The following is a 16,787-nucleotide window of genomic DNA, read 5'->3' on the forward strand; positions in this document are numbered from 1 at the left end:
ATGCAAGTCTTTCAAAATGATTTCTCCCAAGCTGTTTTCTGAATTACACTAATAGAAGTGTAACAGTTAAAAATGCTGTGTTGGTGGATACGTAGCCCTACATCGAAGTTTGTTTCATGACAGTAGAAGTATGACATAAAGATTATGTATTTGGACATTCAGTCACAATACAGGGTGCTAAAAGTACAGCTGAGCTTGTGAAAACATGTGTATAATGCCTCCAGATGGAGCTTATCTTGATGTCATGTTATCTCAGATTGATTTTGCGACGTGGAGTGTGAACGATGATGACATTTACCATGCAGGGAGGGTCAAATGAAAGACGCTATCCAGTTGCATTATGGGAAATTTCAGATCCAGTGTTTTAATCTGTCCTCACAAGCCCCCCAACTTTACGTGCAATACTAAATCATTTGAGTATTCAAAGACTACGAAATATGTATAATATATTCTTTTATCACCTTTTGATTTTTTATGTTAAATTCTATTGTCTTTTAATGAGTACATTATGATACACAATATTGCCTATAAGTAAAAATATATTTTTTAAAATGACATAAAAGTTTAGGGTCAAAACTAATAGAATCGTTTCATGAATAAACTACAGTTGATTTGTTAATAATCATTTTAATATTTATTCTTCACCCTTCAACGTAAAAAGAAGGCTTTCATTCCAACCTTAAAACAAAAAACACTTTTTAGAGCGGTGGTGTGCACAATACTGCACATTAACATTAAAATCTATGATGCTGATAACCACCAAGTAAGCTTAACCAGCTAACATTAAAGATATGTTATTAACAAGAGTGCTGGTTGAGTAAATTGTTTGTTTGTTTTTTTTAATCATTATATAACTTTCTGTCATTCAAGCAATTTCATGAATTTGGAAAATCAGTATGGATATTACATTGTGTTTAAGTTGCTCTGGTGGTGCTGCTTGGCCACAGAAGGGTCAATTCATTGTTTCCTCGTCTTCACTTCTGCTTACTGGGATTTTGCGTGCTTCATCCTTTTAACTGCATTTGGTTTAAAAAGGCTGCCGCAGGCCGCTCTGACAGCTGATGTTGTTGTGGAAGCAGTTTTACTTCCAAGTCGTGACAGTTGGCTGATGACCAGCAGCATTTTGATTGGAAGAAACTACCATATTCCTATTATCTTTTGATGACGTAAATGTTTTTATGACATTTCTGCTTGTTAGGAACACTGAGTGTTCTAATGTTGAATTGTCACTCTAGCACATGAATGCACCACACAGGGCCAGCGGTACATAGCATTTTGAATTCCTTTAGCCTCATGGGTTCTTGTTTGTAGCCTTTAGTTTAAGCACGCAGTAATCCTAATGGAGCATCTTTTATCACCCAGTGCATTCTCATTATGTTGGCTGGGAGGTAGAGTACACAATCAAGTCTTATTTTAGAGATGTATCCAAACTTCAAATCTAAAACAGTCCTAAGTGGAAAACGCACCATTGTACTGGGCGACATTGGACCTGGTCACCTGTTATAATTTCACCTCGTGGCGCCACGCACTCAGACTGTGGCTGGAAGTCAAGCCAATGCTCGCACACACACACACACACACACACACACATACAGAAACAAACACGCATCACATGGTCCAAAACAGATTCATTTGGCACTCTGAGTGCTTCCCTGTGAGAGACCACCTGTCCCTCGTGATTTTGTTATGTCACTCTCTCTTGTGGGTAAAGGAGACAACAAGTAACTTTTACATGATTGGCATTCGGCGCAGAGACATTTTGCTTTGATATACAGTATGTATTTCTATAACTTAGGTATGAACAGCTGTGCTCCCATACGCCTATATGTCTTAAGTGGGATTATATGACTTACTGTACCATTGTTTAGTTCTATGAATTTATAAGCAGCCAGCGTGCAAGATGTCATACATGGATTAACCAGGAACCAAACAGAAGTAGTTCTTTTGTGTGTAGCAGGATATATTTGGATAACCAAATCCCAGATGGAGTCCTCTAAAGAGGACCTATTGACAGGCAGGTCAAGAAGAGAGCGAAGTCTCAAAGGTACATCTAGTCTGTGCTTTTGTTATTGTGTGCTGTTCCGGCACTAGAGGAAAAACCTGTTCCTTTTGCAGATTGTTATGGGGTCAACGAATGTGGAACTAGTGGAAACATACTGATCCCTCTGCTTAACACTGGTGAAAAAGATACCAATCAATGAAATGTCACAGGCATGACAGAGCCGTGCATAATGCATTTAGGGCAGAACATAAGTGTTGCGTAACAAAAACCTGACAGCAACTAATCAGGCTACCTTCACCTTTATGCAATTATTTATGATGTTTGCCTGGAAAGTATAACAACAGCTGTGTCTGATACTCACATGTACTACAGGCTTCTGCTCTCTGTCTCTAAAGTTGTAAAGTTTGTTAACTGAATCAGAGTTCACAGTGGTTAATATTTAGGGTTGGGTATCAGTTAATGTTTCATCAATTTTATCATTTTTTTTATACTATACACAGTTCTTTACCTGAGTTTTGGCACTGATACCAATACAACTTTTTTATGCTTTAGTTTGAGGAATAGAAACAAAACTTTTATTGCATCTCTTTAGCATCAGCAGTAATAAAGAATGTTGCCCAAACACTAAAACAGCCTAAAATTAGCTGCATTACATTAAATAAGATTAACTCAGATCAGTGATTATGTGTGCCAACTTTTAATACTTTACACTCTTCGATACTTGATACTTGCCACTGACACTTTTTGGTTAGTGCTCCGTAAGTATTGAAGTTTGAAACTCAGCCCTAGTTATATTGAGTGACTCTGGTGTCCAGTACACACGTTATGTACACCCACAAACACAGGCCAAGAGAAGTGGAGTGTGTGATCTGTATCTGTCTGTGTGGATCAGTGTAGCTCTCTTGGATGCTATCAAATGGTGAGAACCTGCCGTCAGGTACTGTGGGTGCCAAACAATGCACTGGCTCAAATAATAGAACCCCCCTTTACTTCCAACCCTACCCCCTTGAGAGAGCTTGTGACTCATCCACTTATTGTATTACAACCAGAGGCAATGATACAAACCCGGATAGCTTCCACCACTATGGGTGGGAGCAATTAGAATCAGCGATAAGCGAAATATTGCTCTTAAAATACAGCCAACGATAAGGGAAATAATAGCTGAGCTAATAATAGCGTGTGTGAGTCGGGGATGAGGAAGCGCTGGTTTCTAATAACAGCTCATGGTTTACTAACAACTTGGCTCTCCACAAAAGTAAATACAGGGATTTAAGGCTGAACTTCCATGGCAGACAGCCAACAGATATATATTAGGAATCCATTAGCAGTGTTAAATGTTGATCTGTGTGGCATGCACCTCCCCAGGCTTTTAAGGGCAGTTTTACTCTGGATCCTGTTGAGCATTGTGTACCCTGTCCTTAGTGCTGGTGACAGGAAAGTGGATGGGTCTCTGTCAAAGGTCACCGTCACACTAGCCAACTGTCTTGTTATCCTGCTATCCCAGTTACAATTACACTGTTAATACAGCAACAACATATGTCAAGCCAGCCTGAGAAAGCATTAGTTAAGCAAAGCAAAACATGTTCGCTAACAGGGAACACCTTCCTGCTGTTGAAATGCACACCACTGTTCACAGCCCATGTCTTTATTGTCATAGACCCTCTTAAACCTGCTCCGCCTATTCAACTTTCATCTGATCAGCCCACTAAATGGAAAGAGCAGATCCTCCTGATGATTTTCTCTAGCCAGTGTAGACAGTTTATGTGGTTAGCTAAGAAGTTAAAAGCACAGTGCCTCGATGTCTCACTGCATGTCTTTTTCACATTTTCAATGAATGATGTCAGATACAATAACAAGACCCTGGTCCCATGATGTAATTTCACACACTCAGGGTTAATCTAAGCTGCGCAGTGTGTAAAGCTCCAAAAGCGTATCGTTTCATGCCTTAATTTATTATGCGCCCTCCCTTCACATTAAAAATAAAATCTTTACCTTTTAAGGTGGCAGAAAGACAGTTCTGTTTTCTTTGTTTGGAACGATGTGTCATGTTGTAAAGAAAAGTCGTAGCTGCTAGACTCTACTGTACATTTGTCGTTCAATATGTCTGAATCACATTTCCAAGAGTCTTTGTTTCAGTATTTATAGCTTTTAAGGGCTGAGCAGAGCTGATCAAGACATCATAAATAACACCAAGACATATGTACACAGAAAACTAAGACATATATGTACAGTAGCAGTTCAGCCTGTCGTCTAACTATATGTTGAAACTCAACACAGTGCCTTTATTCCTGTGAAGCACTGCTGATATATGAGGCTTCACAAACATGTCACATGTGACGTTTCCTGAAGTTGGCCCCGCAGGCGGATGTGTTATATGCATGAGTTCAGTATCAGCTCATCCTCGACTGAGCAAGTCATGGAAGACCGAGTCAGAACATTAGCTGATGCAGTTACCAAACTGCTCTCGTGTTGCTGCTGTTTAAACTATAACCTGTTGTTCTTGTCCCAGTATTGATCTGTATGCTTTGTAGTAAAAGTCAATATTGTGTATGGTTGAGGAGATAGAACAGGAAAGGACAGTGCTTGAAACTGTGAGCAGAGGTGCTTTGTAGTGAATGCTTATATAACCAGACAGTGAAACTAAACTCTTGTATGTTTTTATTGGAGCTCTGGCATCTGGCCTCATTTGATGTAGTTTAATGCTGCCTCTCTTAATCCTGTTACTCACTATTAAAAGACATTCTGGCTAGAAGAAAAAAAAACTTCTATAGTGCTAAACAAATGTTAGTCTGCAGTTCCTGGATTTTAGTTTAGTTAACATTAGTTACTGAAGGCCATTGTTTGATTCTGGAGTTATCTCTTAAAGTTTGTGTTACATTGGTCTCTGTCAAAGTGAAATGGTGGCCTTGGATTCACATTGTGCTTAAAAGGAGATGGAGGCAATAGCAGCAGAATTAGGAATCCTGGAAGTTTAGCTCACAGTCACACAGCTCAAGGCCTGGACTCCCTCACACAGCTTGAATCAGTGAGAGGGGCCAACAGAGGAATGAATGGGTCTGGTTGGTTGGTTGGTTAGGCTAATTAACCAAATCTTGTGTTCTTGCAGCCGCCGTGCAGTAATTGCAGCTGTGCCTGTGAGGGTGTGAGCGGGCAGGAAGTGGAGGGTTAGTGAGGACACAGCTGGGAAGAGAGTTGTTTCCAGCCCTGCCCACTCCCCCCTCCCCTCTGTCTGTCCAGCCAAACACTGACCCCGAACCACAGAGCAGTCAAGATCACTGACAAACAGACACAGGTGTACTCATCATTACAGCTTTCTATATAATGCTCATGTAATAAAAGGTGCATTAAATACTGCTTGTTTTAATTATATACTTTATTACCTGTAATAAAGTAATAATAAAGTAATCATGCCTGTAAAGTAATAATTCAAATGAGGAAATATGGAGGACCAAACACTGAACATAACTATAAATGAAATAAAAATGGAAACAGAGATAAATAAAATAAAGCTGAAACAATTACTTAATTAATTGATTAGTATTTACTGGTAGTTAATCTGAAACTATTCTCATTTTTCAAGCAAAAATGCAAACTTTTCTCTGAGCCAACATTGTTAAAGAGTTGGATCTGCTGGGGTTTTTTTGTGTCTTATGAAAGTACATTGAATATATTTGGCTTTGAACTGTTGCCAGACAATATGAGCTATTTAAAGATGTCACTTTGGGCTCTGGGAAATTATGATGAACAGTTTTCACTATTTTTCCCTCATTTCTGACATTTACTATATCATACAATTCATCATTAATGGAAATAATTGTTATTTCCAGCTCTAAAGTAAAAACAGAATGGATTTTAGGTAAAGCAGCAGCAGTGTGTAAAGCAAAGTGTGTTAAAGTCTTGAAAACTGCACATTAATTACATGTGAGACTATTCTGTGGCTGTTTCACAGAGACAGGAAATGTTGGGAGAGGGAAGAGGGACAAATGATAAATGTCCTAGAACAGACCTAAACCCAGGATACCACATGGTGCAATTCAGCCAAGTGAGCCATAAGAAAGTAATAAGACAGTTAAACCCTACTGCTTTGTTTTCGGCAACAGTCTCATTCAAGGCTCTCAAATGACAGCTACAACAACAAAGACTCTTTTATGTCTGTGTCCAGTTTTGCCGGAAGTTGTTTCCCTCTATTCACTGTATTTTTTTTTTCTCTAAGGCCAGTAAGTCCTTTGTTGTTTGTATGTTTATGTCCTCAGGCTCCACACGTACATTCAGATAGAGTATCAGTGGAAAGTGGCAAAACCACAGCAATATTGTCCCAACAACTTATTTGAACTGCTGAACTTGAGCCAGTCAGGAATAAATTGAAGGCTGAGATTTTGAAGTAGAATGATAAACGAGCTTTATAATCGTTTGATTTTGGGAAAAAAATTTGTTGGTCAAATTAGAAAAAATTGAGTGGGCAGTTTCAGCTGGCGGTTACAGTTTATTTAGCTTAGTAATTCCAGGATAGCTGGGAGAATGTTTATGCGCAAGTATTAATTCAGAATCTGTTTTTCTGACAGATGTGCAGCCTGGGTCCAGCTCTATTTAGCTTTGTGGAATTTGCTTCAGTGTTTCACAAAGATTACTTCGTGGCCTCACTGGTCGCCTGAGACCAATTTTGGTTTGGCCCAAGCCATGACGAAAACAGAGCTCTGATTCCAGATGGCAGAGACCCAAGATGGCAAAGACAGGCACCCCCACCCCTCTGCAACATTTATCTTTATAAGGAATGGCTTCTTTCGTATGTCAGTAATTACACATTATATTAACCCCCGAGCTGATCTGAACTAGTGCAACAAAGTCTCATAGTATTGTCTATTTTTAACGCTCTGGTACCGCTTGTTATCTTTTCAGGCTATGACCAGTAGTCTGTGACTGAGCTTTGACGTTCATCTCTGTAAGACATTTAAAAAGCTCCAGATGCCTATCAAAGGTCATTCTCTGGAGAGTAGCCCCCTTGTCAACAGCAGCGTCCCCAGAGCCTGCGAGTTGACTTATGGGATGTAGCACTCTGGCCTTTTAAACTCTGGCTTTAGTTGAACTCAGGGTTGGTGGGATAGCTGAACTTATCTTTCATTGCAACCCTTTTCAAATACTCCCGGATAAATCCAAACATTGATTACCTGGACAATGGTTGTATTCAATAAGAGACGGTATGTCGTATCTGTGGTTATCAGCTCTTAGTTTACCTCTCTCTCGCTGTATTGTCACAGGAGTTAATATTAGTGATAAATTCATCTACATGTGACGATTTCAGCTCTGCTCACAGACGAGGCTTCTACAAGTTCCTTTGCTGAACATGCTTAAGAATAAACTTGTACAGTTACTACAGTAAATGTCATGATAACATCACAACTTCACAATACAACATATCAGTTGGTGTAAAAGTTTTGTCTGTGAATGAATGGATGATGACCTTGCTGTGAACACTGGATCTGTGCACGTGTACATTCCAGCGTGCTTGTGCATGAGGGAATTGTCCAGTAGGATATTATTAAAGACAGAATGGATTTGTGGTGTGTTTGCCTAGCCAAAATCTTTTCCATCCCTTCCTTCATTCGTTCTTTAAAATGCTATCCGCCTGCCTTACTTTATAAAGCACCTTGCTGGGAGCCGCACCTTATAAGCCAATGTTTGGACTCCTTTTAACTTCACCGCCAAGAGGTCCCTGCTTAAGTAAATGTCGAGGCAGACTCGCCTTTAAGAGCCAAAAGTCTGCCGGAAGAACAGTCAGGAGACAATCAGTGGAAGATACTCTAAAGTCCAGCTCAGTTGTTAAAAAGTGAGTGGCACGAAGAGCGAATGAAGAGAAGCTTCTTCTGCTCTCTGGGGAGTGTCAGAGTGGCCGTTGGTCTGGTCTGGATTTGCAAGTCTGGGTGATAAAAGTGCAGCATAGACACAACCAGCTTCAGGATCAAAGAGTTGCCTGTCCAAAGGGAGTCACACACACATCCATAGCTTCGCACACAAGACTTATTCAAAAACTTCTGTGGACGCTTCTGCCTCTAATCTCCAGACCGTGTGGTGACTAAGCATACAAGTTGGCATTAACACAAGTTTTATTCATCATGTTTCCTCACACTCTGGTTTCACTTATTCAGAGCTATCAGGGCTTTTTCCGAAGCTTCAGTAGATGTTTTCCTTAAATTTGCATCGCATTTGTAAATAAATGTTTATCCATGCTTTCGCTGCATTATTGTGTGTTTTCCCATTCAACAAAAATACACAAAATCTCAAAATGTGGGACGTCCTAAACTGCCTTTAAGCTCACTCTATGCTTCTAGCCAAACTATCAACATCAATTTGATAGAAATGTCTCTGCTTGGATCAAAATCTGAGTGAGCTCACATGGGAAGCTGAATTGAGTGCATTGCTGAGAAGCGCGGTCCTGGGAACTGCAGGTGGCCCTGTATCTCAGACTGGCCACTTAACTCAGTTATCTAGCTCACTCTGTTCAGAGCCATCTGTTTGGGATTAATGTGATCAGGTTATATCAGAGCCCTTCAAGACCAGAGTGTCAGGTCTCCATTGGTGGTCTATAGCATTATGATCTGGAAGCTAACGATTTAGGAACACAATAGGCTGATCGCTAATTGAGCAACGGTACTGCACAAATTCAATGCAGCACTTAGATAAAATTGCTCATCCAGTCATGTAAAGAATACAAGTGGGCGTTCATAGTAGGTTGTTACACCTGATCTTCAGTAGCCTGATGTCTCACACATCTCCGCAGCTTTGATCTGAATCCTTGAAAGTTGACTGACAGTTGGCATCAAGCATTCCCTGTCATCCTGCATCAAGGAGTTCAGGGAAAAGTGCTTCTTGTTCTTTCCTGAAAACCTGTTTGAGCGAACCTGACTGCATATATATATATATATATATATATATATATATATATATATTCATATATATATATATGTGTGTGTTTGTGTGTGTGTGTGTATACATACAGTATATCTCTCAGAAATAAAAAAGAAGATACTTTGGATGCACTGTTGTTAGTTCCTGAATAATGTTGTTGCTCTCTGCCTGTATCAGCTGCATCAGGGATTGGTATTCACCCAGTACATCAGAAAGGCATGTTTGCTTCTGCACCTGCGAGCCATCAGTGTGTTTATTTTTGCGTACTGCGGTGCTCCTAATCTAGTTTGGCCATTTGTTTTCAGGTGGAATAGGAAGTTACCAGAGACTCTGTCTCGGCATAAACAGAGTGGAATTTGCCTGCCACTGTCCTGTGGTAATGGTGTTGTGTTTCAAGCGCAGGTTGTTAGATTGCATCTGTCTTGTTGTGAAAACAAATGGCGAGTTCTCGTGTATACAGTGTAAACCTCATCTCAGGACCGTGGTAGAAAGAAAGCTTGCCATCACGCTACAAGTTTGAGGCTGTTCTTTCTTTTTATCAACAGCTTGCATTCTTCTTATGTCACCCATGTGTGGATACGTTAGCTGTTCAAATTTTCAAAGGACACGGCATGAAACTATGCAGTGTATGCATGTAAACAGATAATCATCCTCTATCTCCAGTTATGTATCTCTCTTCCATTGTATTTCTCACAAACACAAATACAAACATGCACACAAACACACACTGGTTTGACAACATACCAACCACGGCTCACAAATGCTGGTACTGGTGATGAGTTTTGTCATGTCTTCCAGTTTAGTTGTGATGTTGTTACTAAGACTGATTGAGTGTCTATGTGTACGCTGTGCATGCATGTCTTTTTCTCATTACTGATGATATCATCTTCAGAGGAAACACTCTGTGCTCTGGTCATGGGTCAAGTGACTTTCCCAGGCTGGAGTGTGTGTCTGAGCATGGAGAAGACATGTGTGTGTGCGTGTGTGTGTGTATACACATGTGTGTGTGTGTTTCAGAGCGTAGGGAAAGTCCAGAGCTCAAGGCTCCATTTGTGATGTTCTGTCTTGGATGTGGACTAGTGAGAAGAGAAATCACTAACAGACTTACACACTAGCTTACCACACGTATCCAAAAAAACACAGGCACACACAGAAAGCAGCTGCAGCAGTGCAGAGGAATGCTTTTAAGGTTGACGACCCCACAAAGCTAACTGTACACTGTATCTAAACTTCATTTACTCAAGCCACAGATAATGCTGTTATACAGTTTCTCAGAGCCTCATTGTTCAACCAACATACCTCACTGCACCGGGTACACACAGAAATTACTAAGTTACATTATTGGCTGCATCTGTCACACAAAACAAGAAAAGCTGTTTTTGGGGGTCAAAACATCTGTTTTTTTTGGGTCTCATAAAAGTGTATTTTTTTCACAATCTGGATGAATCTGCCGCTCTTTTCTTCTTTTAAATGGATTCCATGCGTGCTATAAAGACAGTCAAAACTTTTAACTCAAGCAGAGTGAAGGCTGGAGTCACACAGTCTTCACGTGTCCCCAGTCATGCATCACATTGAACCCTCTGGGCTTCCTATCTGCCATTCTGAGCGCGACGTGAGGAGAATGTCCTCTCGCAGAGTAACCACGAGGCTGCGCTCATCATCTCTAACCAGATCACATCTAATGGCTCCTCAGACGTTTGAGGAATTTTTTTTCCTTGCAGTAAATCCTATGACCTAGAGTGTTATCAATTTGGTTTATTGACCTCACCCAGGCCAGGCAGAGTTCATTGTATTCTTGAGGTGTGGCACGTGCATTCTGGGTGGGATTCTCATATATTTGTATTTCTGTTTTACTTACTCATCCTCTCTGTTGTGTTTGTGTGTTTTCAGATCAGTGCCAACGTGCTGATCTTCATGTGCACTAACATGATAGGGATCTGTACCCACTACCCTGCTGAGGTCTCCCAGAGACAAGCCTTCCAGGAGACTAGAGGATACATACAGGCCAGACTGCACCTGCAGAGGGAAAACCAGCAGCAGGTACATACACGCACACAAGCATGCACATGCAACAGACACACACATACACACGTGCATATTCACGCAAATGAGACAAGCAGGAATCGTGCCAGTATCCTGTAGGAAAAATAAACGCATACACAAATGCAAAAGAGCAACAAATGGGTGTCTCCATTTTCAAGCCTGATTTGTTTGTCTCAGTTTTTCGAGGTCAACAATATGTTCTAGAGTATCTCCACTCCTCTCTATTTGACTAACACGTTCCCACGCACATGCCAACGAGGCAGTGACTCATTGAGCATTCTAACAGTGGAAACTGACGAAAATGAATGGGCTCTCTCACTCTCTCTGTGTCACTGTCTTTCTTTCTTTAAATTCTCTCTCTCTGTTCTCTCTCTCTCACTGTCCTTTCTTTAATTTCTCTTTTTGTGCTCTGTCTCTCTATCAAATTCAAATTTGCTTTATTGATATGAATGTCACTCAACAATGTTGCCAAAGCATCAAGAATCAATGAAACAAAGACATTTTATTAAAAAAAATAATTAAAAAGATATATAAATGAAATTATATGTTTATTTTATTTTTTATTTTTTATTTTATTTATATATATTTGATGAAGGGTTTATGTCTCTCTCTCTCTCCCTCTCTGTCTCTTTCTCTCTCTCTCTCTCTCAGGAGCGCCTACTGCTGTCAGTGCTGCCAAGGCACGTTGCCATGGAGATGAAGGCTGATATCAATGCCAAGAAGGAAGATATGATGTTCCACAAGATCTACATTCAAAAACACGACAACGTTAGGTAGATAAACACACATTCTTGCTTTTACACAAGTGCACCCACACGTGCTCAAGAAGATGTCGGAGAGTTTGTCTACTTTGCTATCACAGCTTGCACCAGTGGCTTTGACCTCACTCCGCTGACTGATGTGTCAGTTACAGAGTCACTCCAACAGCTATTTCCCTGACAGCATGTATTATGCATGTTGTTGTTTATTGACACTGACAGCACCGGCTGCAGTAACGATATTGACTTAGGCACACTGCTGTGCTTTCTGTAGCAAATGATGGGAGGCAGACCTCAAGTTTGCTTGGCCCCCTGTCACAGCCCTCACCACTGGATTTCACCTCCCAAGTGGGAATAACCCAGTACTAACAGGTGATCGCAGCTCTCTATCCATTAGTTTACAGTTGAGCCCAGCCGGTGCAGCTCAGACTGTCATGGCGATGGTGGTGGGGGACAATGAAATGAGGTTGCGGCAGAGATCTCCTGTCAGAGGTGACCCAAATAAATGCAGGTGATGCACTTAGCGGAACAATCTGTTGCAACGTTGCTTCTCTATCAAGGTGTAAACTTACAGGGACAATCCATTATCCAAATGTAACACAAGGTTAAAACCTGCTGTCTCTCCCAAGTTGATGCACAGGTCATTTTGTAAAAGCACTACTAATGTTAATGTTTTCTGATTCTGTCGAGGGTTTATTTATGTCACTAATGTTTGTAAAACAGGCCTATATTTCTAACTATGGTCAGTCAAGAGACCTTCAAAATGCTTATTTTTCATCTTTAAGTCAAACTTGTTAATTATTGTAAATGGTCAGAAATTACTTTTTGGGCCTTTAGAGGGTCAGTTCACCCAAACAACAGAAAAACATATGTACTCACTTAGTTCTAGTGGTAATCTGGTCATGCAGATAGTTTTTATTTATTTGCCCATATTTTGTGTCTGTGATTTTTGCCACTACCCAGAACAACAGAGGCGAATGGAATCCCGTTTGTATTGCTCACGTCTTTGGAAAATTATTATTTAAAAACTCTAAAGCAAAATCCCTGTTTCTAAAGTAGGAAGCAGTTCCAGTGAAACTATTTACAGAGAATCTAAAAACCTGGGCCAAAAAAACAAAACTGCAGTCACTTCATGACTACACACCATTAGATTTCTTTTTGTTGTAATTCAGCTGAACTGACCATTTATAAACTAATACATCATAGCTCATAGCCTTTGTCAGGGTGGGAAATGCAGACAAGCTCTGCACTGCTGTAATTAAGGGCCATTTCTGCCCCAGTGGATGATCTCACGGGACTAACAGCGCCATCTGTCGCCTTCAACTGAAGCTCAGCGTCTGTAGTGTTGTTTATCCTCGCCTTTCATTACTATCAAAAGTTAGCAATGAAAGGCATGCAGACAGGGGGACGGGGAGTGGTGATTCTCACAGGGAAGGGCTGGAGGAGGTGACCTACATTGGCCTAGATGATGGGAGCCAGAGCTGAACAAATGTCTGCCTCACTCTCTCCCCCTGCTCACATGGCAGCTGGACAGTAAGGAGGGAGGGAGGCGCTAGACCATGCTAACTACCTCTATACTTCATTGATTGATCTCATTCTCTGTCTCCGTTGTCTTTCTTTCCTCTCTGTCTATTTTGGTTACCATCTCCCTCCCTCCCTCCTTCCCTCCTTCCTTTCCACCACCACCACCTTTCCTGCAGCATACTGTTTGCAGACATCGAGGGCTTCACCAGTCTGGCATCTCAGTGTACGGCCCAGGAGCTGGTCATGACGCTGAATGAGCTGTTCGCTCGCTTTGACAAGCTGGCCTCGGTGAGCGTTCACACCTGCCACCACCATTTTCACAGCAGAACTTTGAACCAATGACACATCTATACTGTAATCATACAGTCTGTAGCCTTTACAGTGTGGCAAAGTCCAACATGATGTACTTTTGGCGGTGGTGGTGGTGGTGGGGGGGGTGTTACTTAAGCATTGTGTAACACATCAATTAGACTGTGAGTCTAAGATGAGATGAGTCATCCAAATTATGCATAAAAAGCTCTATATTTGACATGAGCATGCTGTGTATTAGCTGTAATTCAGGGGCCTAATATTTTAAATGTGTGTGTGTCCTTGCTGTACAGGAGAACCACTGCCTGCGTATTAAAATCCTCGGGGACTGTTACTACTGTGTGTCAGGGCTGCCTGAACCTCGGGCTGACCACGCCCACTGCTGTGTGGAGATGGGAGTAGACATGATTGAAGCCATCTCGTGAGTCAAACACACCGATGCACTGAAACACACTGACTCACAACAGTAATTTTCCAGCAAAGGTTAAGTTTTCAGACTTCTTGCTTTGTTTATGCCAAACGGGATATTGAAGAGACACTGTGAAGCTGAAGGTGACACAAGTTTTTTGACAAAAGCGTGTATATATGTGTGCGTGTGTGTGTATGTGTGTGTGTGTGCATCTGCAGGCTGGTGAGAGAGGTGACGGGCGTTAATGTGAACATGCGGGTGGGCATTCACAGCGGGCGCGTTCACTGTGGGGTGCTGGGCCTACGCAAGTGGCAATTCGATGTCTGGTCCAACGACGTGACGCTCGCCAACCAAATGGAAGCCGGGGGAAAGGCCGGGTAAGTCCCTCCCACCCCCACCTGCTACTGTACTGACGTAACCTTCAATAGGCCATTTAATTTCTGACACTCTGTGTGTGTGTGTGTGCGTGTGTAGGCGAATCCACATCACCAAAGCCACGCTGCAGTATCTGAACGGAGACTACGAGGTGGAACCGGGATTTGGAGGAGAGAGGAACGCATACCTGAAAGAGAACAACATTGAAACCTTCTTGGTGCTGGGCTGCAGCCAGAAGAGGGTCAGTACACGGTCAAACACTCATGTCCCTGAGTACCTGCTCAGAACTTCACACTAGTGCTATATTTCACACTAACAATATAATGGCTTGTCACCTGACTTAGAAGTCCTTGTTTGTCGGAGCATCCACTCTAACACCTTCCCTGGGTGGGGTCTCTTCACTTGCAGAAAGAGGAGAAAGCCATGATGGCCAAGATGCAGCGAGCACGTGCAAATTCTGCCGAGGGATTGATGCCACGCTGGGTGCCTGACAGATCCTTCTCCAGAACTAAGGAGTCGAAAGTCTTCAGGCAGATGGTGAGATACAGGCAGGGAGCACTTAGTCGAGCGCACGGCACCTGTTCTTCTTGTCTACATCCAATTTCCTGTGTCATCCTCTCCACTCTCTGAAGTTAAATCATCAATATCCCTCCTAATTATGTCTTCAGAGTGGCTGTTATTATTAGATATTTATTTTATATGGTCGTTTGCAATAGGGTCAGAAGCCTATTGTAAAGATGAACTTACTATACACCTAACATGCTTAAATTAAACTTCCTTTCTTCTCATGGAATCTCTGAAAACAGATTAAAAAAAAGCCAAGATTTTTTTTGTTGTTGTTGTTGTCATGCTAGCAGTGTGGCTGGGTGGCAATGACGGTCTGATGGTCGGTCGCTCAGCTGATTAGTCAGTTTGTCTGGTCTTTGTGTTTAGTGCTAATTAGCAAATGTTAGCATGCTAAACTAATATTGTGATCATGATAAACATGACCTCTTAAACATTAGCATGTTAGCATTGTCAATGTTAGTATGTTAGCATGCCGACGTTGTTATTGTGACTAAGTACAGCCTCACAGAGCTGCCAGCAGGGCTGTAGATTCAGTCTTGTTTATGCTGCATGAAGGAAATACCCTTTACAGTAAATTAATAAAAAAATTTAATTTGTGTGCCTGAATGTGACAAATGTGTATATATGTGGTACAAGCCGAAAGAAGACAGTGGGAACATGAGAATAAATATTGATCTTTTCAATTCAAACAAACAGGAGTTACAACAGGGCTCCCAGGGATTCCCAGCACATCATTTATGACTGAAGCTAATCTGATGAGGCTGCAACTGGAGATATTCCTCTGTCTTACTCACTCTCTCTCTATCTCACTTCCTCCTGCTCTTTATCCTACAAGTCTCATTTCCTTTTCTTTCCTGCATTCTTTCCCTCTCCTCCTTTTGTCCTCTCCATCTCAGAGGGTTTGAGCCCTAGGGGCAAAGAGGGTGTAATTTGAAGCCTCCAAGCATTAATTAAAACATCAGTCTGGCTCACAGGGATTAACTGTGCAGATGTCTGAGTCTCTGTCTATTTTTCAGTTGTACTGTGACTACATGATAATCTCTCCCTTTTCCCTCTTTCTCTTTGTCTTTCCTGCACTGTCTCTGCTTTTTGCTCTCGTTTTTACTCTGTTTCTCTCTGCATTTGTTTTTCTCAGGGCATCGACGAAGCATCCAGCAAAGACAAGTGAGTGTTTTGGCCTCCGTTTCTGTTATTAAGGCTGGCTTTTGTTATTAGCCGGTGACTGGCAGACTGTCACTGTAGTGGTCTAACTTTAGAGCCCACTGTTGGTTTTATACAGTCAGATCCAACCCAGCACTAATAACACATTAGCTCTGAGTCATCCTGCCTGTCACAGCATAGGCCAACTCACATCACACACACACACACACACACACACACACACACACACACACACACACACACACACACACACAGATACAAATACACACCACACAGTGACCTATTGTTCCATCTACCTCATAGCCGCTGTGCTCAGGAGGCCCTGAACCCTGAGGATGAGGTAGATGAGTTTCTTGGACGGGCTATTGATGCACGCAGCATTGACCAGCTGAGGAAAGACCACGTCAAGAAGTTCCTACTCACTTTCCAGACCGCCGACCTTGAGAAAAAGGTCAGTGTTTGATGAGAGTTAGTTTGAAATTCACTCCTTGTAAACTCCTTGTAAAATAAACTGAAATGATTATTTTCTCACTAATTGAGCTACAAAGCAACTTATTTCTCATTGATTTTCTATTTTCAGTACTCCAAAAAGGTTGATGATCGTTTTGGGGGATATGTGGCCTGCACACTCCTTGTTTTCTGTTGTATCTGTTTCATTCAGATGATCATTTTCCCAAAGTAAGTAAGTCTCTTCAATAACTTGCCTCTCCCATTTTCTCAGTTATACTGAATTGCA

The 16,787-nt window shown here is 41.6% G+C and overlaps 1 protein-coding gene across 1 annotated transcript in view; it reads left to right on the forward strand.

The window, feature by feature from the left end:
- LOC137184449 (adenylate cyclase type 6-like) overlaps positions 1-16,787 on the forward strand; it is a 33,804-nt gene that overhangs the window by 7,622 nt on the left and 9,395 nt on the right. Inside the window, exons 4-13 of the mRNA XM_067592129.1 lie at positions 10,796-10,945; positions 11,600-11,721; positions 13,407-13,518; positions 13,833-13,960; positions 14,167-14,325; positions 14,423-14,564; positions 14,732-14,860; positions 16,026-16,054; positions 16,355-16,502; positions 16,632-16,729. Coding sequence (XP_067448230.1) covers positions 10,796-10,945; positions 11,600-11,721; positions 13,407-13,518; positions 13,833-13,960; positions 14,167-14,325; positions 14,423-14,564; positions 14,732-14,860; positions 16,026-16,054; positions 16,355-16,502; positions 16,632-16,729 — 1,217 coding nt within the window. The remainder of the gene's footprint in view (positions 1-10,795; positions 10,946-11,599; positions 11,722-13,406; positions 13,519-13,832; positions 13,961-14,166; positions 14,326-14,422; positions 14,565-14,731; positions 14,861-16,025; positions 16,055-16,354; positions 16,503-16,631; positions 16,730-16,787) is intronic.

The sequence above is a fragment of the Thunnus thynnus genome, chromosome 6 (assembly GCF_963924715.1).
Source record: "Thunnus thynnus chromosome 6, fThuThy2.1, whole genome shotgun sequence".
Lineage (NCBI taxonomy): Eukaryota > Metazoa > Chordata > Actinopteri > Scombriformes > Scombridae > Thunnus > Thunnus thynnus.